The following is a 27,301-nucleotide window of genomic DNA, read 5'->3' as shown; positions in this document are numbered from 1 at the left end:
AGTAAAGGAATATGAGATAGAAGCGATAAGGAAGGAAGAGGAGAGGGAGGAAGAGGAGATGAGAAGAGGGAAGAGAGGAGGAGGAGTAGAGGGGGAGGCAAGTGAGCGGACAGGCAAGGACAGGAAATGAGAGGAGAGGAGAGAGGAGAGGAGAGGAGAGGAGAAGTGAGTGATTAGGAAAAGAGTAAAGAATAAAGAGGAAAGAGGATCACACCAAGAGTAAACAGTGTGTGGAGTCTCTCGTGTAAGAAGCAACAAAAAATAAATAAAAGAGAATAAGGAGATTAGTGTCAAAAGGAAACAACAACAACAACAACAAGATTAGCAGAAGAAGAAAGGAAGTAAGAAAGGGGAAGAAAAGAAGAAGAGAGAAGACGAGAAAGAGAAAGAAGAAGACAAAAGAAAAAAGAGGAGAGGGAAAGAAAGAAGAGAAGAGTGAAGTCAAGAAAAAAAAGAGAAAGAAGAGTAGAGAGAAAACAAGAAAAAGAAAAATGAAAGAAGAGAAAAAAAGAGGAGAGAGAAAAGAAGAGAAGAGCAAAAACAAGAAAAAAAATAAAAGAAGAAGAGAGAAGAAGAGAGGAGAGAGAAAAGAAGAGATGAAGACAAGAAAAATGAAAGAAGAATAGAGAAGAAAAGAGAGGAGGGAGAAAAGAAGAAGAGAAGAGAGAAGACAAAAAAAAAGAGAGAAGAGAAAGAAGAAGAGAGAAGAAAAAAAGAAACGAAGAAGAGAAGAGATGAAGAGAGAAAAGAAGAAGAGAAGAGAGAAGACAAGAAAAAGAAAAGGGAAAGGGGAAGAGAGAAGAAAAGAGAAAAGAAGAGAAGAGATGAAGAGAGAAAAGAAGAGAAGAGAGAAGACAAGAAAAAGAAAAGGGAAAGGGGAAGAGAGAAGAAAAGAGAAAAGAAGAAGAGAAGAGATGAAGAGAGAAAAGAAGAAGAGAAGAGAGAAGACAAGATAAAGAAAAGAGAAAGAAGAAGAGAGAAGAAAAGAGAAAAAAAGAAGAGAAGAGATGAAGAGAGGAGATGAAAAACGAGGGAGAGAAGGAGACTGAAGTACGAAAGAGGAAAAGTAAAAAAAATAGATTGAATAGAAGATAGATATGAGAATGAAGAAAATAGATTGAATAGAAGACAGAGATGAAAATGAAGGAAAATAGATTAAATAGAAGACAGATTAGAATGACGAAAAATAGATTGAATAGAAGACAGAGATGAGAATGAAGAAAAATAGATTGAATAGAAGACAGAGATGAGAATGAAGAAAAATAGATTGAATAGAAGACAGAGATGAGAATGAAGAAAAATAGATTGAATAGAAGACAGAGATGAGAATGAAGAAAAATAGATTGAATAGAAGACAGAGATGAGAATGAAGAAAAATAGATTGAATAGAAGACAGAGATGAGAATGAAGAAAAATAGATTGAATAGAAGGCAGAGATGAGAATGAAGGAAAATAGATTGAATAGAAGACAGAGATGAGAATGAAGAAAAATAGATTGAATAGAAGACACAGATTAGAATGAAGAAAAATAGATTGAATAGAAGACAGAGATGAGAATGAAGAAGAATAGATTAAATAGAAGACAGATTAGAATGACGAAAAATAGATTGAATAGAAGACAGAGATGAGAATGAAGAAAAATAGATTGAATAGAAGACAGAGATGAGAATGAAGAAAAATAGATTGAATAGAAGACAGAGATGAGAATGAAGAAAAATAGATTGAATAGAAGACAGAGATGAGAATGAAGAAAAATAGATTGAATAGAAGACAGAGATGAGAATGAAGAAAAATAGATTGAATAGAAGACAGAGATGAGAATGAAGAAAAATAGATTGAATAGAAGACAGATTAGAATGACGAAAAATAGATTGAATAGAAGACAGAGATGAGAATGAAGAAAAATATATTAGAAAGAAAAAAAAAATACAAATACAAACAGACATGAAAAAAGGGAAAGCTTCGAAGCGTCAAAACAAGAAAAAAAATAAAGAATAAATAGGAATCAAAAAATAAAAATAACCAAAAAGCCAAAAAAAAAAAGGCATAGAAATAAATGAAAAAAATTAAACCAAGAAATGAAAATAATCAAACTTACGAGAAAAAAAATTACGGAAACTTTCAACCACAAAAAAAAAAAAAAAAAAGAAATAGATATAAAAAAAAAGAAAACCACGAATGAGAGAGAGAGAGAGAGAGAGAGAGAGAGAGAGAGAGAGAGAGAGAGAGAGAGAGAGAGAGAGAGAGAGAGAGAGAGAGAGAGAGAGAGAGAGAGAGAGAATGAAGCGTAAGACAATTAAAATAAATGAGGGGAAAAGAGGAAGATCAGAATAGACGTAACGAGAGATTATTGAGAGTAATACGAGAGGAGGAGGAGGAGGAGGAGGAGGAGGAGGAGGAAGAGGAGGAGGAGGAGGAGGAGGAGGAGGGAAAGAAACCTGAGAATAACGGGAAAGATAAAAAAAGGAATAGCGATGGAATGTGAGAGGCGAAAGATAAGAGAGAGAGAGAGAGAGAGAGAGAGAGAGAGAGAGAGAGAGAGAGAGAGAGAGAGAGAGAGAGAGAGAGAGAGAGAGAGAGAGAGAGAGAGAGAGAGAGAGAGAGAGAGAGAGAGAGAGAGAGAAGGGAAAGAAAAGAATGAAAGATAAAAGAAATTGAAAGAAAAAGGATAGGTAGAAAATGGAGACAATATAGATAAGAGAGAAAAAGGGAAGGAAGAGGAGTGGAAGAGGAAGGAGGAGGAAAGAACTCAAAGGAAATGAGGAAAAAGAGAAACGACAAAAGAGGAAGAGAAATAAAAGGAGAGGAGGAAGGAAGGATGACAAAAGGAAAGGAAAGGCAATTAAGAAAGTAGAAAGTAGAGAAAGAGGAACAGACCCAAGATAAAGAGGAAAAAGAGGAAGAAGAAGAAGAAAGAGAAGAAGAAGAAAAAAATGGAGAAGTAGAAGAAGAAAGAAGAAGAAGAAAAAGAAGAAGAAGAAAAAGAAGAAAAAGAAAAAGAAAAAGAAAAATAATAATAATAAGAAGAAGATGAAGAAGAAGTAGAAGAAGAAGAAGAAGAAGAAAAAGAAGAAGAAGATAAAGGAGAAGAAGATAGCTGATATAAGAAAGAGGAACGGGAGAGGTACGTTAGTCAAGAAAGAAGAAAAAAATAACAAAATAATAGAAAAGAAATATAATGAGTGCTTGCTAGAAAGAGGAAGAGGAGGAGGAGGAAGAAGAGGAGAGCCGATACCAGTAGTGAAAGAGGAGGAGAATTGCGTGATAATAAAGAGAAAAAAGAGGGAAGAGGAGGAGGAGAAGGAGGAGGAGGAGGAATAGGAGGACACAGCTGATAAAATATTGAATTAAAAAGGTTCACAATAAAGAAGGGAAGAAGAGAAAAATGAAAAGAGAAGGAGGTGACAAGTTAAAAAAAAAGGGATAATTATGTTGCTGAAAAGGTAAGAATAAAATAAAAGGAAAAAGTAAAGAAAATAGAAGAATGAGAACAAGAAAAAGAATGAAGGAATGAAAGGAAAAGAAAAATGCATAGAGAGGAAGAGGAGGAAATTAAACAAAATAGAGTAAAATAACAGAAAAGGTAATAAAACAAAGAAAAAGGAAGACAAGAAAGAGGCAAGCAATAAAAAGGGATGAAAGAATGAAAGAAGAAGAAAAAAAAGGGGAGAAAAAATCTTAGAGAAATAAGAAAAAGGGGAAATCAGCAAACAAAAGAAATAAACAAAAAAAGAGAAAACGCAAACAGGGAATAAAAAAAAAGAGAAAAAGAGAGAAAGGAAAAAGAAAGCAAATATAGGAATGTGAGAAGAGACGAACGAAAGGAGAAGCAAAGAGAAGAGGAAGAAGAGAGGAGAGGAAACCAAGAAGAAGAGACAAAAAGGGAGATAAAGAAGGAGAAATAAGAAAATAACATAAGGAAAGTAAAAGAAATAGAGAGAAAATTAAAGAAAAGAGGAGGAGGAAGAGGAGAAAGAAATGAAAATATATAGAATGAAGAGAGAACTAAGAAGAGACATAAGAAGAGAAGAAAATAGAGAAGTGAAAAGTAGAAAGAGAAAAAGAAGAGGAGAAGAAACAAAGGAAATGAGATAAATGGAAAAAATAAAAGAGAAAGGAAATCAAGAAATAAATAAAAAGAGACTTGAAGAAGAGAAGTAAAATGAAAAGAAAAATAAAGAAAAGTAGAAAGAGAAAGAGGAGAGAAGAAGAAACAAAGGAAATGAAATAAATGAAAAAATAAAGAGTAAGGAAATCAAGAAATAAGAAGGAGAAGGAAAGAAGGAGAGGAAAGCAAATTAATGATAAAGTAAGGAGATAGAGATAATTGGAGAGGGAAGTAAAGAGAGGAAGAGGAGGAGGAGGAAGAAGTGAGGAAACCAAGGAAAAGGAAATAAGGAGGGGAAAACAAAATGAAAAGAAGAAAAGAAAAGAAGAGGAGGAGAAACCATGGAATAAAAAAAGAGATAAAAAGAGAGATAAAGAGACAGCGAATGGAGGAAGAGCCGTAAGAAGAGAAAAAGAGAGAAAATTGGAGAAAAGTAAAGAAAGGATTAGGAGGAGAAACTAAGGAAAAAAATAGATAAAAGGAGAGAAAAAGAGGAAGAAAATATGAGAAGAAAAATGGAGAGACGTAATCAGGATAATGAAAAGAAGAATAGAGAGGAAGAGGGAAGGAGGAGGAGGAGAGGAGAAGGAGGAGGAGGAGGAGAAGGAGGAAGAGAGAAAATCAAGGAAAACAAAGAGAATGCAAATAAAGAAAGAAGTAAGGAGATAAAGATAATTGAAAAGGGAAATAAAGAGAGGAAGAGGATTAGGATTAGGAGGAGGAGGAGGAGGAGGAGGAGGAGAGGAAACCAAGATAAACAAAAATAAAGCAAATGAAGGAGGAAATATGTAGAGACGAAAACAGGTGAATAAAGACAGAAGTGAAGAAAAAGAAGAAGAAGAAGAAGAAAAATTAGAAGACGAAAAACAAAAACAACAAGAACAAAAAGAGAACAAGAGGAGGAGAAGAAGACGAAGAAGAACAAGAACGAGAACAAGAACAAGAACAGTAAAAGCGCTAGAAGAGAACAAAAGGAAGAAGAAGAAGAAGAAAAAGAAGAAAAAGAAGAAAAAGAAAAAGAAAAAGAGGAGGAGGAGGAGGAGGAGAAAGAGGAGGAGGAGGAGAGGACAGGTAGCCAAGGACGAATTTAATTAAAGTAAGTCAATTACGCGCAAGGAGACAATTTGAGCGGGCGACAAAACCCGCCCTGATTGCAACACTAATTCCCGGGTGTGTTGCAGGTGTATGTGTGTGTTGCTTCATTAACGGCGGGCAGGTGTGTGTTCCGCCTTCAGGTGTGTGTGTGTGTGTGTGTGTGTGTGTGTGTGTGTGTGTGTGTGTGTGTGTGTGTGTGTGTGTGTGTGTTGTTGCCTCGAGAAAATCTATCTACACCTGTTGCTTGGCTTGGTTCGTTTTCAGGTGTGTTGTTGTGTTGCCAGGTGTTGCGTGGTTTATTGCAGGTGTGTTGCGCTGTTAATTAATCGTCAGGTGTGTTGCGTTGTTAATTAATGCGCAGGTGTGTTGCGTTGTTAATTAGTATCAGGTGTGTTGCCTCGTTAAACTCAGGTGTGTTGTTGTGTTTCGAAGTTGTGTTCTTTCGTTAATCTAATGTTTCATCGTTAATTTCTAGGTATTGCTTCGTTATTCAATCCTCAGGTGTGTTGTGTTGCACGGTTCGTTCTTTTGTTAGTCTAGTGTTTTTTTTTATCGTTAAACTACAGTTGTTGCTTCGTTAATTAATCCTCAGGTGTGTTGTGCTCCAAGGTGTGTTATCTCGTTGAACTCTGGTGTGTTGATGTGTTGCAGGGTTCGTTTTTTCGTTAATCTTCAGTGTTTTTTTTATCGTTAATCTTCAGGTGTTGCTTCGTTAGTCAATTCTCAGGTGCATTGTTTCGTAAAACTCAGGTGTGTTGTGTTGCAGGGTTCATTTTTTTCTCGTTAATCCTGTGTGTTCCATCGTTAATCTTCACGTGTTGCTTCGTTAGTTAATCCTGAGGTACATTGCGTTGCAGGGTTCGTTCTTTCGTTAATCTAGTGTTTTTTTTATCGTTAATCCTCAGTTGTGTTGCTTCTTAAGTCAATCTTCAGGTGTGTTGTTTCAGGGTTCGTTCTTTCGTTAATCTGGTGTTTTTTTTCGTTAATCTTCAGGTGTTGCTTCGTTAGTTAATCCTGAGGTGCGTTGATGTGTTGCAGGGTTCGTTCTCTCGTTAATCTAGTGTGTTTTATCTTTAATCCTCAGTTGTGTTGCTTCGCTAACCACTCATCAGATGTGTTATGTTGCCAGGCGTATTGGGCTTAAAAAGTGTTGTGTTGCCAGGCGTATTGGGCTTAAAAAGTGTTGTGTTGCCAGGCGTATTGGGCTTAAAAAGTGTTGTGTTGTCAGGCGTATTGGGCTTAAAAAGTGTTGTGTTGTCAGGCGTATTGGGCTTAAAAAGTGTTGTGTTGCCAGGTGCCGACTCGTTAGTCCACCCATGTGTCTCCACTTTGCAGAATTTACCGCTGAGACAACACTTTCAAGGTCATGGGGGGAGATAGGGGGGAGGGGGGAGTGTTTAGGAGAGACGGGGAAGGGAAGAGAGAGATGGGAGGGGAAACTGGAGAGAGTAGAGGAAAGAGGAGGGAGGGTAAAGGGGAGGTGAAGAAGAGGAAGAGGAGTGAAGGAGAAAAGGGAAGAGAGGAGTGGGTAGAGGAGAGGAGGGAAGGGGAGAGGAGAGAGGAAATAGGAGGAAGGGTAAGGAGGAGGTGAAGGAGAGAAAGAGGGGTGAAGGAGAGGAGGGAAGAGGGGAGTGGGTAGAGGATAGGAGGGAAGGGGAGAGGAGAGAGGGGGAGGGGGAGGGGGTAATGGGCGTAAGGGAGAGAAGGGAAGGGGAAGAGTTAGGTGAAGAAGAGGAGGGGAGGAGAGGGAAGGGGGAATTGGGTAGAGGATAGAGAAGAAAGAGGGGAGGGGAGAGGGTAAGGGGAGAGGGGAGATGGGGAGGGGAGGGATTCAAGGGTTACCATGACAACTCCGGTTCTCTCCCCTCCCCCCCCTCACATAGGAATCCCCTCCCCCCCCCTCCCCTCTTTCCCTCCACTCCTTCCCTCCTTCCCTTCTTCCGCTTGCCAGTCCTTCCTTCCCTCCCCTTTCCTTCCTTTTCTTTTCCTTACTTTCCTCCTTTTCTTTAGCTTACTTTCCTCTCTTCCTTTACCTTACTTTCTATTTCGTTTACCTTTTTCTTTTTTTCATTTTCGTAATTTTCTTCACTTTCTTTTTCTTCATTTTTCTCTCTTTATCCCTTTCCTTCCCTTTCTTTTCCTTACTTTCCTCCTTTTCTTTAGCTTACTTTCCTCTCTTCCTTTACCTTACTTTCTATTTTTTCTCCTTTTTTTCCTTTTTTCCTTTTCGTTATTTTGCTTCCCTTTCTTTTTCTTTATTTTTCCCTCCTCTTCTCCCATTTCTTTCTGCTCTTTTTTCCCCCATTTCCTCCATCCCTTTTAATTTCTCCTCCTCTCTTATCTATCTCCCTTCTTTCACATCTCCTTCTCTTCCTCCTTCTCTCTAATCCTCCCTTCTTTTACTCCTTTTCTTCCCCTCTTCTTTATCCCTTTCCCCTCCTCTCCTCTTCCCTTTCATCTCAAATTTATCATATTCCTCTTACTCGTTATCCGGCTTTCCCCTCTCACTTCTTCCCCTCTCTCCTTCCCTCTCTTTTCTTCAACTCTCCCCTCTCATCTCCCCTTCCTTCCCTTATTCGCTCTCATCCCTCCTTCCTTCTTTCCCTCGTCCTCCTTTCTTTGATCTGTAGTTTCCCCTCTCCCGTCTCTTCCCCTTTCTCTTCTCTTGTACCCCTTTTTTCTTCTTTCGTGGACCTTTCCTTCTCCCTTTTCTTATTCTCCATTCCCTTCTCCTCCCTTTCTCTCTTCCTCTCATCCCCTGTTCTCCTCTCCTCTCCTCATCTTCCCTTCTCCCTTCTCTCTTACCCTCCTCTTCTCATCTCCCCTTCTCTTTTCCCTTTTTATCCCTCTCTCTTCTTATCTTTCCTTCTCCCCTCTCTCTTACCCTTCTCCTCATTTTCCCTTCTCCTCCCCATCTCTTTCCCCTTTTCATTCTTCTCAACACACTCTTACCCATTTCTCTTCTCCTTTCCTCTTCTTCTCCCTTTTCTCTTACCCATCGCTCTTCTTTTATCTCCCCTTCTCTTCCCTTCTCTCTCTTCTCATCTCCACTCGCCTCCCCTTTCTCTTAACCCCTCTCTCTCATCTCCCCTCCTCCTCCCCTCTCTTTTACCCCTCTCTCACTCTCATGTCACTTTCTTCTCCCCTCTCTCTTACCTCCCCTCCCCAATCATCCTCTTCCTCCCCCCTCGTCCTTTCTCCTCTACCCTTCCCTTCCATCGTTTTCCTCCCCCACCTCATCCATCTTCTCTCCCTTCTTTCCTCCCCTTCCTTCCCCACCTTGCTTTTCTTTCCTCCCCTCTCTCCTCCCCACCTCGTTTTTCTTCTCTCCCTTTTTTTTCCGTCCTTCCAACCTCGTCTTTTTTTTCTCTCCCCTCTCTCTCCTCTTCCTCCTCCTCCCCCTCCTCCTCCTCCTCCTCCGCCTTTCGGTAAACTATTTAGGGTATCAAAAACCAATGAGCGAGCGAGCGTGTTTTCATAATGCGCGCACACACACACACACACACACACGCACACGCACACACACAGGAGGCGAGTGCGTGAGTGCGTGGCGTGAATGCTAATTGAGAGAGCCTATTGAGACTCATCCCTGCCCAAACATTCTGTCCCGGTCCCTTCGCTCTTTTCCGCCGCCAAATTTATTATGTCCACGTATGAATAGTTGAAGTGAGGTAAAAATGCGGAAATAAAATGTAAAGGAAATAAAAGAAATGTAGTACTTGGGAATCTTTTGGTGGTGGTGTTGATGGTGGTGTGGTGGTGGTCAAGGAGGAAGGAGGTGGAGAAATGAATTGAGGAAGAAAGGAAGGAAGGAATGAAGGTGAAAGGAAGGAAAGAAATAAGAAAAAGAAGAGAAAGAAAGAAAGAAAGAGAAAAAAGTAAGAAAGAAAGTAAGCAAGTAAAAAGGAATGAATGAATGAATGGAAGGAATTAAGAGGGAAAGAAAGAGAGAAAGGAAGGAAGAAAGAAAGGAAAAGATGAATGAAAAAGGAAAGAAGGAAAGGAAGGAAAAAATGAGTGAGAAAGAAAATATTGGAATAATAAAGAAAAACATAGAAAGAAGGGAAGGAAGGTAGGAAGGAAGGAAGGAAGGAAGGAAAGTGAAAAGCATAATGTTGAATAGGATTTGAAGTATTGGCAGTGGTGGTGAGCATTGAGAGAGAGAGAGAGAGAGAGAGAGAGAGAGAGAGAGAGAGAGAGAGAGAGAGAGAGAGAGAGAGAGAGAGAGAGAGAGAGAGAGAGAGAGAGAGAGAGAGAGAGAGAGAGAGAGAGAGAGAGAGAGAGAGAGAGAGAGAGAGAGAGAGAGAGAGAGAGAGAGAGAGAGAGAGAGAGAGAGAGAGAGAGAGAGAAGGGTTCTTTGTTGGAAATATTGAATTGCTTGGCGAAATACTGGACGGACTTGCTTGGTGAAATTTTTGGCTGGGTTGGTGAAGGACGGCTGACGAGTTGGTGAATAGAATAACCGCCGTGGTGAAGGGAATGGCTGGGGTAAAGAAAGAGAAAGATGGAAATGGATTGGTGAATAGATTGAAAGGCTTGGTGAAACGATTATACTCTCCGTTTTGGTGAAGTGAATGTCAAGCTTGAAAAAACAGATTGATGCCTTGGTGATATCGATGGATGGCTTGGTAAATAGACGGAGTGCCCTGGTGACTGAGTTGGTGAAATGGCTTGGTGATGTTACTGTTCGTCTTGGTGAAGGGAATATCTGGCTTGAAGAGAGAAAGATAGCTTGGTGAAAGTGATGAATGATTGGTTTGGTAAATAGACTGACTGGTTTGGTGAAATAAATGCCCAGCTTAATGAAATGGCTTAGTGATCTTACCTGCCGGCTTGGTGACGTGAAAAGCTACCCTGGATGAACAGATTAATAGCTTGGTGAAATGAACTACTAACTTGATGATATGACCTGGTGAAATTACTGTCCGTCTTACTGAAGTGAATGTCTAGCTTGAAAATACAGATGGTTGGCTTGGTGAATAAAACTGAATGGCTTGGTGAAAGGAATTACCAACTTGAAATGGCTTAGTGAAATTAAATATCTTGGTGATGTGAATAACTGTTTCGAAAAAAAAATAGTTGGCTTGATGAAAAGACTGAATAGATTAGGTTGGTGAAACAGATATATGTCTTGTTGAATGGTTAACCTTGAGAAACAGACAGATGGATAGCTTTTAAAACTGATAAATGGCTTAAAGCGAGAATATGAAAATGAAGAATATGAAAGGAAAGGGAAAGAGTGGAGAAAAGAGGAAGAGAAGGAAAGAGAAAGGAGGATGGGAAAGTGAACGGAAAAAAAAGCTGGAAAAGATATAGATTGACGGATGGCATAGTGAAGTTGTTGAATGGATGGCCTGGTGAAAAAGATTGAATGGCATTGGTGAGGTAACTCGTTGGTGAAAGCAGGTGATGTTACGTGGTGTTAAGAGGAGTGGATTTGTATTTACTGAAAGGGACGGTCTGGAGCTTGCCATCTTAAGTGATTGAAAAGGTCTTGGTGGTTGAAAAGGTTTGGCTACTGTATGAAGGGTAAGGGAAATGGTGGCTAATAGTGGAAGAGTGTGGTTAACTGATAAAGGGATTCACTAATGGTTCTAAAGGGTGTGTTTATTTTGGTTATTGAAAAGGTTTGCCTAACGTATGAAGGGTAAGGGGAATGGTTAAATGGTATGGGCAACAGATAAAAGGTTTGGTTAATAGTGGAGGAGTGTGGTTAACTGATAAAGGGCTTCACTAATGGTTTTAAAGGGTGTGGTTATTAGTTGAAGGGTTTGGGTAATAGTTTAAGGCTTTGGCTAATGGATAAAGGGTTTGGATAATGCATAAAGGGTTTGTCTAAGGGTTTTAAAGGGTTCGGGTAAGGGTATAAGGTTTTGGCTAATGGATAAAGGGTTTGTCTAATGGATAAAGTGTTTGCATAATGGATAAAGGGTTTGTCTAATGGATAAAGGGTTTGCATAATGGATAAAGGGTTTGTCTAATGGATAAAGGGTTTGCATAATGGATAAAGGGTTTGGCTGATGTGTAAAGGGTTTGGCTAATGGGTAAAGGGTTTGGCTAATGGATAAAGGGTTTGGCTAATGGATAAAGGGTTTGTCTAATGGGTAAAGGGTTTGGCTAATGGATAAAGGGTTTGTCTAATGGATAAAGGGTTTGGCTAATGGATAAAGGGTTTGTCTAATGGATAAAGGGTTTGGCTGATGGATAAAGGATTTGTCTAATGGGTAAAGGGTTTGGCTAATGGATAAAGGGTTTGTCTAATGGATAAAGGGTTTGTCTAATGGGTAAAGGGTTTGTCTAATGGATAAAGGGTTTGGCTGATGGATAAAGGATTTGTCTAATGGGTAAAGGGTTTTGCTACTGGATAAAGGGTTTGTCTAATGGATAAAAGGTTTGGCTGATGGATAAAGGGTTTGTCTAATGGATAAAGGGTTTGGCTGATGGATAAAGGATTTGTCTAATGGGTAAAGGGTTTTGCTACTGGATAAAGGGTTTGTCTAATGGATAAAAGGTTTGTCTAATGGATAAAGGGTTTGTCTAATGGATAAAGGGTTTGTCTAATGGATAAAGGGTTTGTCTAATGGATAAAGGGTTTGTCTAATGGATAAAGGGTTTGTCTAATGGATAAAGGGTTTGGCTAATGGATAAAGGGTTTGGCTAATGGATAAAGGGTTTGGCTAATGGATAAAGGGTTTTTCTAATGGATAAAGGGTTTGGCTAATGGATAAAGGGTTTGGTTAATGGATAAAGGGTTTGGCTAATGGGTAAAAGGAATGTCTAAGGGTTTTAAAGGGTTCGGATAAGAGTTAAAAGGTTTGACTAGTGATTAGAAATGGTTTGGATAATGGATAAAGGGTCTGGTTAAGGGTTAGTTGTCCCCTTTCTTTCCTCCTAAGCTTTTTTTTCCCCATTCCTCATCCTCGTCCATCTCATCTTTTTATTATTTTCTTTTTTCTTCAACTTCTTTTCTTCGTCTTCTTTTCTCTTCCTCCTCCTCCTCTACTCTGACATACGAGTTCCCATTTGGTGTTTCCTTCCCCTTACTTTGTCCCCCTCCCCTTCTCTCCCCTTCCCCTTCCCCTCTTTTTCCCTTCACTTTTCCTTACTTCATCACATCCTCCGTCCCCTTCCTTTGAATTACTCTTCCTCATTCATTTTCCCCTCCCCTCTTTCCCTTTCCTCTTTTTTTCCCCATTTTCGTACCCTGCCCTCTCCCTCCCTTATCATCCTTCCTTTTTTTTCTTTCCTGCTTCCCCTTCCCTTTTTTCTCTCCCGTTTCCCTCTTCCTCTTTGTTCACTGTCCTTTCTACCCCTTCTACTATCCCTTTCTCCTTTTTTTCTCCATTTTCTCTCACTTCCTCTTTGCTGACATATCCTTTCCTTCTCTCCCTTTTCCCTCCTACCTTTTTGTTTTACTTTTCACCTTCTTCCTCCTTTCTCCTTTGGTCTCCCCTTTACTTCCGCTTCCGTCTATCCTCTTTTTTTCCATCCTTTTCGTTCCCTTTCCCAATCTTTTTTTCTTTTCTCTTTTTTCCATCTTTTCCTTTATTTCCCATTCTCCTGTCTCGTTTTTCCTTTCCTCTTTTCTTTGCCTTCTCCTTTTCTGTCCTTCTTTTCCTCCTATTATCACATTTTCCGTTCTCTTTCCTATTCTTCTTTTTCTTTCCTTCTCTTCCTCATTTCTCCACTCTCCCTTTTCTTCCTTATTCCCCATTATCTTTCCTTTATTTACTCTATTTCTTCCTTCTCTCCTCCTCCTCCTCCTTGTTCTCTACTTCTAACTTTTTCTCCACTTTTTCCTTTATCTTCTTTTCACTTTCCAACACCCTTTCCTCCGCCTTCACCTTCTCTTCTTCCTCCTCCTCTTCCTCCTACTCCTCCACTACCACCACCACCACCACCGCAATCACTACAACCACCACCACTACTAATATGACCACTTATGCTTCACCCACTTCTCCTCCTCCTCCTCCTCCTCCTCCTCCTGCTTCTACATATAGTTTCTTCTTCTTCTTCTTCTTCTTCTTCTTCTTCTTCTTCTTCTTCTTCTTCTTCTTCTTCTTCTTCTTCTTCTTCTTCTTCTTCTTCTTCTTCTTCTTCTTCTTCTTCTTCTTCTTCTTCTTCTTCTTCTTCTTCTTCTTCTTCTTCTTCTTCTTCTTCTTCTTCTTCTTCTTCTTCTTCTTCTCTCGTATCGACTCTTCTCCATGACCTTCTCAAGTTTCTCCGTACCCTTTCTCCTCCTCTCCTCCTCCTCCTCCTCCTCTTCTCCAACTTACATTCCTCACTCAAACTTCCCTCACTTTCGCCTTCTCTTTAATCCCCCTCCTCCTCTTCTCTCTTCCCCTTCACCTTTTTCCTTCCTTCCCTCCTTTCTCTCCCATAACCTCCATTTTCCCTCATTCCATCATCCTCTCATCCTTCCTTCCTTCCCTCGCTCTTACTTCCATTCCCCTCATTCTTCTTTGCTTGTATTTCTTATTTCCCCATTTTCATTCACCCTCCCTTCCCTCCCCATTCCCTTCACCCTTAATCCTCTATCTATTTCCTCCCTCCCTTCATCAATCCGTGCCTTCTCTCCTCTCCCCTCTCCTCCCCTCCCCTCCCCTCTCCTCTCCCCTCGCCCCCATCATCCCTCCTCACTTTTCTCCTCTTTTTTTTTTTTTCGAGTGAGAGTTACGGGGTTCCTAAAAATAACAGGAGGAAAACAAAAGGTGGAGAAAAAGTTGAGCTCCTTCGGTGATGAGGAGAAAGAGGAGGAGGAGGAGGAGGAGGAGGATGAAGATGATGAAGAAGAAGAAAAAAAGAAAAAAAATATATACGAAGAAGAAAAAGAAGAAAGCAAAAGAAAAAGAAAAAAGGGAATTAAAAAAAAGAAAGCAAAATAAAAAGAAAAAAAGAGAATTAAAATAGGAAAGCAACAGAAAAAGAAAAAAACGAAAATTAAAAAAAGAAAGGAAAATAAAAAAAAGAAGAGGAGGAGGAGGAAGAAGAAGAATACTGTTTTTTTTCTTTATCTACAGTGGTGAAGTAGGCAATGGAAAGTAATAGGAAGATGTAGCAATGATAAGGGGAAGGATGCAGTTAAAGTAGTAGCAATTGTAGCAGCAGTAGTAGTAGTTAGTAGTAGTAGTAGTAGTAGTAGTAGTAGTAGTAGCAGTAGTAGTAGTGGTATGTACCTCCGAGTGGCGGCAAAAATACACACACATTTTATTAATTCGTCCGACAATCAAGCGTGAAAATAAAATAAAAAGACCAGAAAAAAATATAACGAAATCTTGCAACGAGGGAAGAAAAAAATGTGTTCCAGTAGTTCTTTCAAAAGGAGGCCTAACAAGGGAAGAAGGGGGGAGGGGATGGGAAGGGAGAAGAGGGCGTGGAAGGTAGGCGAAGGGATAGAGGAGAGGGACGGGGAGGAGGAGGGTAAAGGAAGAGGAAGGGAAGGGGAGAGGCAAGGGAGGGGAAGGAGAAGAGTAAGAGGGAGAGGAAGGGAAGTAGGAGAGGGGAGGGGAAGAGGGACGGGGAGATGAAGAGGAAGGGTAGAGCAAAAGGGAAGGAAGAAAAAGGAAAAGGGGGATGGAAGAGGGGAGGGAAGGGGAAGAGGGACTGAAAGGGGAAGGGAAAGGGGAGAGGAATATGACAGGAAAGAGTGGATTAAAAGGAAAAGAAAGGAAAAGGAAAGGAGAATTTGAAAGGGTGGAAGTGGAGGAAAGGGTGTTGGAAAGTGTAAAGGAGATGAAGGAAAAGTGAGGAAATAAGTGGAAGAGGAGGAGGAGGAGGAGGAGGAGAGAAAGTGAGAATGGAGAAAGAGGAGGAAATACAGGAAACGGCGTGTAGGAGGTGGAGGAAATGATGGAGGAGGAGGAGGAGGAGGAGGAAGAGGAAGAAGAAGAGGAGGAGGAGGAGGAGGAGGAGGTGAGAGTGTCAGTTAAAAGTGGAGAAGGAAAGAGGAGGAAAAGGAAAGGAGTAGAAGGACGAAAGAGTGGAGATGGAGGAAAAGGTGGAAGAGGAGTTGGAGGAAAGGATGGAGGAGAAGACGAGGAGGAGGAGGAGGAAGATAAAAAAGGAGGTAGTTAGGGTGGTCGGCAGTAGTGGGAAAAGTGGAGTAGAAGGGTGGAGGAGGAGGGGGAGGAAGAAGAAAAAAAGTAAAAAGAAGGAAGAAGTGGAAAAGGAGAGAAGGAATAGGAGGACGAAAGGGTGGAGATGAACGAAAGACTGGAGAAGGAGGAAAGTGGAGGAAAGAGTGGAGGAGGAGGAAGAGGAAGAAGAAGAAGAAAAGAAGTAAAAAGAAGGAAGAAGTGGAAAAGGAAAGGAGTAGGAGGACGAAAGGGTGGAGATGAACGAGAGACCTGTGGTGGAAGAGGAGGAAAGAGTGGAAGAGGAGGAGGTGGAGGAAGTGGAGGAAGGGGTGGCGAGGCAATTGCATTTCCTCCCACGCCGCCCAACCTGAAGAGAAGCCTCACCTGCCTGGCTGCTAATTACATATTCCAGACGTGAGGGGGGGGGAGGAGGAGGAGGAGGAGGAGGAGGAGGAGGAAGGGAGGAAGAGATACATAAGGGAGGGCACTGATGTAAAAGCGAGGTAAAGAGAGAGAAGGGAAAGGGAAGGGTGGAGGAGAGGAGAAAGGTGAGTGTAATGGGGAGGGGGAAGGGGAGAGGGGAGAATTGGGGGATTGGGGAAGGGGGGGTGGGGGGTTCAGGTGAGGAGAGTGGATCAGGGAAGGTGTGGGTGGAGGGGTGGGGGGTGGGGGAGGGGTGGGGGGTGGGGGGAAGGCAATCTAATCTACCTGTGTCGAAGATAGAATCAATACCTTCTGGAAAGTGCTCGGTGAGGCTGCTATTGACTCGCCTCTGTTTGGGCAATGTTTACTACTACTACTACTACTACTACTACTACTACCACTACATAAAAGATACCTCCATGTTTATTTTCCCTACTACTACTACTACTACTACTACTACTGCTACTACTACTACTACTACTACTACCACTACACCCACCACCCATACTACCTCCAATACCACTACCACTACACTAACATACCTCGACCACCACCACCACCACCACCACCATTTCATTTACATACGCCATTCTATGCTCCCATAAAAACTCATCCCATCTTGCGTCCTAACTTAAGATGCAGAAGAGGGGGAAGGAAAGGAAAGGAAGGGAACTAAGGGGAGCTAAGAGAAGGGGATTAAAGGGTGTGTGTGCCCAAGACGGCTCTCCTTCTTTGTGGTCTCTTGTCGCGCAGGAAGAAGAGTTATAAAGTCTTAGGTCTTACCCACCCACATTTCACTAGGCTTTCGTTGGGATTGTGTTAGCATTTCCTTGGGTAGTTTTACGAGCCTAGTGATAGTTTGACAAGGCTTTCGTAGAGGTTGTGTTAGTATTTCCATGGGTAGTTTTATGAGCCTAGTGATAGTTTGACAAGGCTTTCGTAGAAGTTGTGTTAGTATTTCCATGGGTAGTTTTATAAGCCTAGTGATAGTCTGACAAGGCTTTCGTAGAGGTTATGTTAATATTTCCATGAGTAGTTTTATGAGCCTAGTGATAGTTTGACAAAGGTTTCGTAGAGGTAGTTAATATTTCCATGGGTAGTTTTATGAGCCTAGTGATAGTTTGACAAGGCTTTCGTGGAAGTTGTGTTAGTATTTCCATGGGTAGTTTTATGAGCCTAGTGATAGTTTGACAAGGCTTTCGTAGAGGTTGTGTTAGTATTTCCATGGGTAGTTTTATGAGCCTAGTGATAGTTTGACAAGGCTTTCGTAGAAGTTGTGTTAGTATTTCCATGGGTAGTTTTATGAGCCTAGTGATAGTTTGACAAGGCTTTCGTAGAAGTTGTGTTAGTATTTCCATGGGTAGTTTTATGAGCCTAGTGATAGTTTGACAAGGCTTTCGTAGAAGTTGTGTTAGTATTTCCATGGGTAGTTTTATGAGCCTAGTGATAGTTTGACAAGGCTTTCGTAGAAGTTGTGTTAGTATTTCCATGGGTAGTTTTATGAGCCTAGTGATAATTTGACAAGGCTTCTGCACCGTGGATACCAAAAACACTCATGAGAACCGAACTAGTTTCCTTTGTTGTCTTTCGAAATATTAATTGTGAAAACCGAAAGCGTCTGATAACCGAATCCTGTACCTGTTGAGCGATCTGCAGGGATAGATAGATAGATAGATAGACAGATAGATAGATAGATAGATAGATAGATAGATAAAGAGAGAGATAGAGAGAGTGAGAGTAATTAATTCGAGCTGGAAAAAACGAGGGTCATCAGTCTTGGGCCAGGAAGAGGGGATGGGATGGGGAGGAAGGGAAAGGAAGAAGGGTAGGGAGGAAGGGAAGGGGAACGGAGGAGGAAAGGAGGGAGAGAGGATGAGGGGAATAGACTTTAAATTACCCTTTCATCCCTTCCTCTTTCTCCTACATTCTTTTCTTTTTTTCTTTTTGTTCTTTTTTCTTCATTTCTTCTTTCTTCTCCTTTATCTTTTTCTGCTTGTTCTTCTTTATCATTGTCCTCCTCCTCCTCCTCATCATCATCATCATCATCGTCCTCTTCATCGTTCTCCAGTTCATTGCCTTTCTCTTCCCCCCCTCCTCCTCCTCTTCCTCCTCTTCCTCCTCCTCCTCCTCCTCCTCTCCTTCATTCCGCCACCCTTTTCATTCTCCTCTCAATTTCGCCTTGCGCCTAAGTTCCTCTCTTTTTTTTCCCTCCCTCCCTCCCTCCCTCTCTCCCTCCCTTCCCTTTCCCTCCCTCCCTCCTTCTCCATTATTGTACTTCAACACTTGCCAACCAAGCCTTTATGGCAACAAGATTTATACCAGAGAGAGAGAGAGAGAGAGAGAGAGAGAGAGAGAGAGAGAGAGAGAGAGAGAGAGAGAGAGAGAGAGAGAGAGAGAGAGAGAGAGAGAGAGAGAGAGAGAGAGAGAGAGAGAGAGAGAGATTCATTTATGTTTTTAAAAGAGCGATAATGACGTAAAAGATTTTGGAGGATTTGATGAGAGTGGAAAGAAGAAAAAGAGGAGGAAAAAAAAGAAAAGAAGAAGGAGAAAAAGAAAAAGAAAGAGAAGAAGAAGAAGAAGAAGAAGAAGAAGAAGAAGAAGAAGAAGAAAGGAGAGAAAGAAAGAAAGAAAGAAAGAAAGAAAACGAAGGCAAAGAAGAGGAAGAAGAAGAAGAAGAAGTAAAAGAAGAAGACGAAGAAGAAGAAGAAGAAAAAGAAGAAGGAAAAGAGAAAAAAGAAAAGAAGAAGAAGAGGTAGAAAGAGAGGAAGAAGAAAGAAAAAAGAAAGAAAAAGAAAAAAAGACAACAACAACAACAAAAAAACTCAAATCAAATAAAAACCTGTCCGAGAAAAAACAAAAAAATCAATCAATAAAATCAATAAAATAATAAACGAAAAAAAATATAGACGTACAAGACAAGACCTAATGAAGGAATGTCACAGGGAAGGACAGGAAGGCGATCGAGGTGGTGGCTGGAGATGGAAATGGAGGGGGGGGGGGGAGGGAGGAGGAGGTGGAGGTGGAGGTGGAGGGAAGTGGAGGAGTGGAGGAGTGTGTGAGATCAGGAAAGACAAAGAGATTTACGTCCACACAGAGGAGGAGGAGGAGGAGGAGGAGGAGGAAAGTGAGTGGGAGGAAGAAGTCAATGAAGAAGGAGGAGGAAGAGTAGGAGGAGGAGTTGGAAGAGGAGGAGGAGGAGGAGGAGGAGGATAAATAACACGACGAAAAGTTGAAGGAAAACGAAGAGGGCGATGGAGGGAAGAACAAGGAATAGAAGAAGAAGGAGGAAGAGGAAGAAGAAGAAGAGGAGGAGGAGGAGGAGGAAGAGGAGGAGGAGGAGGAGGAGGAGAAAGATAAATAAGTGAGAAGAAAGAGGGCAGAGAGGAGAAGAACAAGGAATAGAAAAAGGAGGAGGAGGAGGAGGAAGAGGAGGAGGAGGAGTTTAGGCAAAGATAAACAAGGCGAAAAGTTAAAGCAAAACGAGATGGAGAAGGAGGAGGAGGAGGAGGAAGAGAAGAAGAACCAGGAATAAGAATAACAGAAAGATACGAAGAAGAAGGAATAGTAGAAGAAGGAGAAAGACGAGAAAAAAAGAAGGAATTAGAGAAGAAATAGGAACTAGAAGAAGTGGTATTTGGGAGGGAGGGAGGAAGGAAGGCGTGGGAGGGGGATGGAAAGGGAGAGGAGAGGGAGGAAGGGAGGGACCAAGTGGGCGTGGCAGGAAGGAGAGGATGAGAGTGAAGAGGGTGTAGATGAAAGAGGACGAGGGGAGGGGAGGGGAGGGGAGGGAAGAGGAGGGGAGAAGAGGGGTTATGAGAAGGGTAGGAAGGAAGGGAGAGAAGATGAAAGAGGAGGAGGAGCGGAGGGCGGTGTGTGTGTATGTGTGTGTGTGTGTGTGTGTGTGTGTGTGTGTGTGTGTGTGTGTGTGTGTGTGTGCGTAGGCGTGGCTTCAGTAAGAGTGCAAAAAGGGAATGAAGAGGAATTAGTATTTTTCAACGTCCTCCTCTTACTGGCGGCGAGGCAGAGGCTAGTCCGTGCAGGTTCAAGGATGGTGCGTGGGCGTGAGGCTATGAGAGGAGGAGGAGGTGAAGGAAGATGATGATGATGATGATGAGGAGGAGGAGGAGGAGGAGAAAGCAAGGCAGAGGGTACAGGTAAATGGATGCTAGATAGTGCGGGTGTATTGAGGGATATTGACAGCTGGGTGACGGGCGTGTGTGTGTGTGGGTGTGGCATTAGGGGGAGGTAAGGGTGTGATGTGGGTGTAGGTGTGACTGTGAGTGTGGGTGTTGGTGTGGTATTAGGAAGAAAAGGGATGTGTATGTGAGTGTGGGTGTGTTACTAGGGAGAATTTATGCGATGAGATATGAATGTGAGTGTGATTGAGGGTGTGGTACTAGAAAGAAGATATGTGATGTGGGTGTGGGCGTGATTGTGGGTGTGGGCGTGGGTGTGGGCATAACAGAAATGACAAAAAAGAAGCGAGGTGATGAGTGGGTATGCGTGGGACCAAAATATAAGCGTGGTACAAGATGACAAAAGAGAAGGAAGATGATGAATGAGTATGCGTGGGACCAAAATATAAGCGTGGTACAAGATGACAAAAGAGAAGGAAGATGATGAATGAGTATACGTGGGACCAAAATATGAGTGTGATACAAGATGACAAAAGAGAAGCGAGGTGATGAGTGAGTATGCGTGGGACCAAAATATGAGTGTGATACAAGATGACAAAAGAGAAGCGAGGTGATGAGTGAGTATGCGTGGGACCAACATATGAGTGTGATACAGGATGACAAAAGAGAAGGAAAGTGATGAGTGAGTATGCGTGGGACCAACATATGAGTGTGATACAGGATGACAAAAGATAAAGGAGGTGATGAGTGAGTATGCGTGGGACCAACATATGAGCGTGGTACAAGATGACAGACTATAAATAATGTAAGTGTATGACAAAATATAAATAATGTAAAGGTATTAGTGGGCTGTGGGCGGGGTACCAGGAATAAAGACAGGTTAGGTGGGGACAGGCAAGACAAGTTTAGGACAAGTATACTCACTGTCTCGCAGCTTTCGGGGTCCTGCACGTAGCCTGTTTCCTGTTTGATACCTGTAGTGGGAGAGAGAGAGAGAGAGAGGTGTGAGATAGATAGATAGAGGTGGATTGATACAAAGATAGATTGAGAGGGAGAGTAAAAAGGAGCCATCTCAACACTCTAATTCATCCTTATTCATCTTATTCATCTCATTCCTCATTCACTCTCATTCATCTTCATTTATATTCATTTATTCATATCTCTTCTCATTCCTCTCTCTCATTTTCCTTCATTATTATTCATCTCCATTCAATCTCATTCATTTATTTATTTTCACTCCTGACTCCTCATTCCCCATTCATCCTCTTTCCTCCTCCTCCTTTATTTCGCTCTTCTCCCTCATCCTCATCCTTCGTTTCATCATAATCATCTACTCTTCCTCCTCCTCCTCCTCCTCCTCCTCCTTTGCTTCATCATAATCATCTCCCCTTCCCCTCCCTTCCTTACTCCTTTATCTACTCTTCCTCCTCCTCCTCCTCCTCCTCCTCCTTTGCTTCATCATAATCATCTCCATCATCATTATAACCACATTTTTCTTTTTGTCTTTTTTATACGTGTTGTTTCCACCTCTTTTGCTCCCTCGTCTCTGTTTGGTTTAATAAGAGCCGTGCTGAGCCGTCTTTTATTTCCTTTTTGTTTATTCGCTTGAGATGTTTCGTCTACTGGAGCAAAAAATACCTCCAGTGTAACAAGGTATTGGTTTAGTATGGTTCAGCTCATACGTCGACTCACGGGTTTAGGGGAAGGAAGAGGAGAGGAAAGGAGAAAAGAGGAGAGAACAGGAGGAAAGAGGAGAGGAGAAGAAAGGAGAGGAAAAAAGGTGAGAGGAGAGGAAAGGAAAGGACAGTATAGAAAAGGTAAGGAAAGGTAAAGAGAGGGACAAAAGAGAAGAGGAGAAAGGTCGAGAGAAGACGAAATGAAAGGTCAGTAAAGGAAAGGAAAGGAAAGGAAAGGAAAGGAAAGGAGAGGTGAAAAAAGAAGAGAGGAGAAGAAAGGAGAGGAGAGGAAAGAAAAGGAAAGGTAAAGAGAGGAAAGGACAGGAAAAAAGGCGAGAGTCGAGGAGAGGAATGAAAATGAAAGTAAAGGAAAGGTAGAGGAGAGGAGAGAAAAGGAAATGAAAGTAAAGGAAAGGAGAGGAAAGGAGAGAGAAAAGGAGCGGTATAGCGGTGCACTGTGCGGTATTGAGCCCCTGCAACGACCGCCCTTCCTTTCCTGTGCATTACGGGCTTAATTGGAGGCGGTAGCGGCGCGTAGCAATATGTAAAGGACCTGTTCTGTAGCTCTTCGGGGCGTGCTAAAAAGACTCCCTCGTAAATAATAGTGTTTTCTGCAATAAGGGGCTTGGATTCTGCGTACGTAGTTTTCCCAGGGGTGTTATAGTTTGAGTTATATTGTTAAAGGTTATTGTTATTGCATATGTTATTGGTTTTGTTATGGTAGTTATTGTGTTGTTGTTGGTTACTATTATTATTTTTGTTGTTATGGGTTTAGTGCTTTCAAGAGGTCGTTTTTGCTGTTGTTGTTGTTGTTGTTGTTGTTTCTGCTGTTGTTGCTCTTCGTCATTTTCTTTTCTTTCTCTTTCTTTCTCTTTCTTTCCTTCTTTTTTTTCTTTTTCTTTCTCTTTCTTTCTCTTTCTTTCCTTCTTTTTTTCTTTTCATTCTCTTTCTTACTCCTTCTTTCCTCTTTTTCTTCTTCTTGTTCTTGTTCTTCTCCTTCTTTCTTGTTGTTTTTACAGTAAAGAAGACAGCTCAACAACAACAACAACGAAAAAAACAAAACATAAACGAGAAAAAAAAAAATCCTCCGCTACTCCTGCAAATAGTGGACAGTAGAGTCTCTATAGTGAAGCATCGAGCTCTTGGATAGTGAGGCATTGTGTTCGTGCGTGCGTGCGTGGGTATGAACAGCCCCAGCGGGTGTTTGACGAGTCTCCAGATCCATATCGTTCCTGCTGCGGATGTAAAGGAAGAACGCGAGAGGCAGGTTCTTGAGTCACATTGAGAAGCGATAATAGAAGAGGGAAGAGAAGGAAGAGGAAGAGGAGTTGGGAAGAGTACGAGGAGGAGGAGGAGGACAAGGAGGAGGAAGAATATGAGGACCAAGGAGAAGGACGAGGAGGAGAAGAAGGAGGAGGAGAAGGAGGAATAAGAGAAAAATAAAGGAAAACTAGAATTATTATAGTAGGAGAAGAGGAGGAAAAAAAAGGAAGAGAGGAGAAAGAGAGGAGGACAAGGAGGAAAAACGAAGAGGAGAAAGAGGAGGAGGAATAAGAGAACCAAGAAGGAAAACTAGAATTAATATAGTAGGAAAAGAGGAGGAAAAAAAAGGAAGAGAGAAGGAGAAGAGGAGGAAGAAAAAGAAGAGAGGAGAACAAGGAGGAGAGAGATAAGAGCACCAAGGAAGAGAACGAGAAGGAGATGGAGAAAGAGGAGAAGAGTAAGAAAAGAAGAACGACAAGAGGAGGACGAGGACGAAGAGGAGGAGGAGGAGAAGTAGAACAAGGAAGAGAGGAATTACAAGAAGGAAAAGGAGCAACAGGAGAAGGAAAACGGAGGAGGATGAAGAAAAAGAGGAAGAGGAGGAAAAAGAAGAGGAGGAGAAGGAGGAAGAGGAGGAGGAGGAGGGGGGTTGACGCTGTTTCGAAATTGCGAGTCTTTGAACAGAATTTGCATCATCGCCTGAAGGAGGATTGTAAAAGTTTGGCGAGAGATTGGAAGCGATTGTGAGTGTGTGTGTGTGTGTGTGTGTGTGTGTGTGTGTGTGTGTGTGTGTGTGTGTGTGTGTTGGTGGTGGTAGTATTGGTAGTAGTAGTAGAAAGAGGAGGAGGAGGTGGAGAAGGAAGAAGAAGAGGAAGAGGAGGAGGAAGAGGAAGGTTATAGAGTGCATTGGGATAGTATAAAAGATGGGGAAGGGGGAAGGGGAGGGAGGGGAGGGGGATGATGAGATAAGAGGGAAGAGGGAGAGAGAGGAATCATGGCGGAACTTGGGTGTTGGGGAGGAAGAGGAGGAGGAGGAGAAGGAGGAGGAGGAGGAAGAGGAGGAGGAGGAGGAGGAGGAGGAGGAAGAGGAGGAGGAGGAAAGGGAGGAAAGAGTATCATTGTTTCTCCTATAAATATAATAATGTTGTGTTCTCTTCCCTCTCTCTCTCTCTCTCTCTCTCTCTCTCCCCCCCGCATCAGATAGAAAGTGTGTGTACCGTTTAACCCCGGACACAGAGAGAGAGAGAGAGAGAGAGAGAGAGAGAGAGATTGCTACCTCTCTCTCTCTCTCTCTCTCTCTCTCTCTCTCTCTCTCTCTCTCTCTCTCTCTCTTTCTATTCTTCACGCCTCGCCTTCAGGTAAAGATCGCAAAATAAAAAGAAAAAAGAATGCCCCAAGGAAGGAAGGAAGGAAGGAGGGAGAGGAAGAGGAGGAGGGAAGGAGGGAAGAAACACGTCTGTGGGAGAGAAAAAAAACGCCCGAGAGGAAGAAAAACGACTTGAGGGAAGGAAAAAATACATCTTGAAGAATAGCTTTTGTTGGTAAGGAATGGAAGGAGAGGGAATGGGAGGAGAGGAAAGGAGGCGAGAGGAAAGGAAGGGAACAGTAGAGGAAAGGAGAGGAGAAAGGAAAGGAGAAAAGATTAGAGGAGAGAAAAGAAAAGAAAAGAAGAGAAGATGAGGGAAGAGAAGAGAAGAGAAGAGAAGTGAAGAGAAAAGAAGAAAGGAGAGGCGAGGAGAGGAATGGGGAAGAAGAGGAGCGAATGTAGAGGAGAGGAGAGGAGAGAGGATAGAAAGGAAGACTAGTAGGGGAAAGTTTGGGAGAAGAGAGAAAGGATGAGGGAAAGTAAATGAGAGAAGGGTTCAGAGAGAGAGGAAAGCAAGAGAAAAAAGAAGATAAAATACAGGACTGAAGGATCTTAGGCGAGAGGAGACAGAGGAAATGAATCAAAGGGAGGAGATAAAAGGAAGGAAGAGGATTGTTAAGAGAGAAGAGAGAGAGGAAAAGAGAGAAGTGAAAACATGAGAGGTGAGCCAATCACACACCTGTTAAGACGTACCTGACAACTCTGTGCTCGAAGAAGATATGAAATGTTACCTTGACAACACCCAGACTTTGCTAATGGCGGAGAGGACGAAGAAAACGGAGAGCGGGGACTAAGAGGAATCGAGGGTAACTTTTCTAACTTCTCAATGATGGTGAGGAGGGAAAGAAAAAAAAAATAGTGGAGAGGAAACCTGGAAAAATAACCTTGACAACTTTCCGTACTTTTATTAACTGTGAGAAGAATGGGGAGAGAGAAATTGGGAAGCGAAGACGATAAGGTAGAGGGGTAACTTTTCTAACCATAATAATTGTGTGAATAGGAAGAAAGAAAAGGGGAAGCGAGGACAAAGAGATGACGGGGGTAACTTTTCTAATCTTAATAATTGTGGAAAGAATGGGAAGCAAGAAAACGGGGAAGGGAAGACGATGAAGAGGTGGCCTGGTAACTCTTCTAACCTATTAATATCCAACTTTTTTTTTTTTTTAGTACGTGTGTGAAGAGGAGAGAAAGTAGTTTAAAGGAGAGACTGAGAAATTACCTGAACAACTAATCGAACATTTTATTGTGAGAAGAAAGAGAAAGAAAAATAGGAAACGAAGACGAAGAGATGGCGGGGATAACTTTTGTAATTGTGGGAAGAATGGAACGAAGGAAAACGGGGAAGGGAAGAAGAAAATGGGAAGCGAAGACGAAGAGATAACGGGAGTAACTTTTCTGACATCTTAGTAATTGTAAGAATAGAAGATAGTAATAACAGAAATAATAATAGAAGTAATAATAATAATAATAAAGTAATAATAGAAGATAGGAAGAAAGAAAACGGGGAACGAAAGAAGAAAATGGGAAGTGAAGACGGAAAGACGACGGGAGTAACTTTTCTGACATCTTTGTAATTGTGGGAATAATGGGACGAAAGAAAACGGGGAAGGGGAGAAGAAAATGGGAAGCGAAGGCGAAGAGATGACGGGAGTAACTTTTCTGACATCTTAGTAATTGTGGGAAGAATGGAACGAAGGAAAACGGGGAAGGGAAGAAGAAAATGGGAAACGAAGACGAAGAGATGACGGGGTGTAACTTTTCTGACATCTTTGCAATTGTGGGAAGAATGGGACGAAAGAAAACGGGGAAGGGGAGAAGAAAAGACGAAGAGATGACGGGAGTAACTTTTCTGACATCTTAGTAACTGTGGGAATAATGGGACGAAAGAAAACGGGGAAAGGGAAGACGATGAAGAGGTGGCCTGGTAACTTTTGGAACCTCTTATTATCCAACTTCTTTCATGAATACGTGTGTTAAGAGGGGAAAAGGTAATGAGAAGGAAAGACGGAGGACTTATATGGACAACTTTTCTAACTTCTTAATAATCGTAAAAAGAGTCGGAAGAAAGAAAACGGGGAAGTGACGACGAAGTATAGACAGCGGGGGTAACTTTTGTATCATCTTCGTAATCGAACAAAGAATGGGACTAATATGGACAACTTTTCTAACTTCTTAATAATCGTAAAACGAGTCGGAAGAAAGAAAACGGGGAAGGGACGACGAAGTATAGATAGCGGGGGTAACTTTTGTATCATCTTCATAATCGAACAAAGAATGGGAAGAAAGATGCGGGGAACTACGAACCAAAGAAATAAGACGATGTAGCTTGGGAACTTTTCGAAGCTCTTGATGATTATGAGAAGAAAGGGAAGCGAGGACGAAGAAGAGGTAGCCTGGTAACTTGACGAACCTCTTAATATCTAACTTCTTATTAATACGCGTAAGAGGTGACTGTCCTAAACGTTGGAAAGAGTTCAGTGGCGTGAAAAAGTAATGATAGAGAGATGGAAAGAGGAGAGAAAGAAGATATTGGAGAGACTCAGACACGAATGAAGACAACAAAATATGATATAGACAGAAAAAATGAGATAAAAAGATTAGAGAAAGAAGATATTGGAGAGACTCAGACACGAATGAAGACAACAAAATATGATATAGATACAAAAAATGAGATAGAAAGAGGAGAGAAAAAAGATATTGGAGAGACTCAGACACGAATCAAGACAACAAAATATGATATAGACAGAAAAAATGAGATAGAAAGATTAGAGAAAGAAGATATTGGAGAGACTCAGACACGAATCAAGACAACAAAATATGATATAGACAGAAAAAATGAGATAGAAAGATTAGAGAAAGAAGATATTGAAGAGACTCAGACACGAACCAAGACAACAAAATATGATATAGACAGAAAAAATGAGAAAGAAGATATTGGAGAGACTCAGACACGAATCAAGACAACAAAATATGATATAGACAGAAAAAATGAGATAGAAAGATTAGAGAAAGAAGATATTGAAGAGACTCAGACACGAATCAAGACAACAAAATATGATATAGACAGAAAAAATGAGATAGAAAGATTAGAGAAAAAAGATATTGAAGAGACTCAGACACGAATGAAGACAACAAAATATGATATAGACAGAAAAAAT

At 41.6% G+C, this 27,301-nt stretch overlaps 1 protein-coding gene across 1 annotated transcript in view; it reads right to left on the bottom strand.

Moving 5' to 3' along the window:
• The window catches only part of LOC127007687 (integumentary mucin C.1-like), an 81,599-nt gene that overhangs the window by 9,756 nt on the left and 44,542 nt on the right, over positions 1–27,301 (bottom strand). The window contains exon 4 of the mRNA XM_050878906.1: positions 20,763–20,812. Coding sequence (XP_050734863.1) covers positions 20,763–20,812 — 50 coding nt within the window. The remainder of the gene's footprint in view (positions 1–20,762; positions 20,813–27,301) is intronic.

The sequence above is a fragment of the Eriocheir sinensis genome, chromosome 36, assembly GCF_024679095.1.
Source record: "Eriocheir sinensis breed Jianghai 21 chromosome 36, ASM2467909v1, whole genome shotgun sequence".
NCBI lineage: Eukaryota > Metazoa > Arthropoda > Malacostraca > Decapoda > Varunidae > Eriocheir > Eriocheir sinensis.
This window is presented reverse-complemented; position numbering and strand designations above follow the sequence as displayed.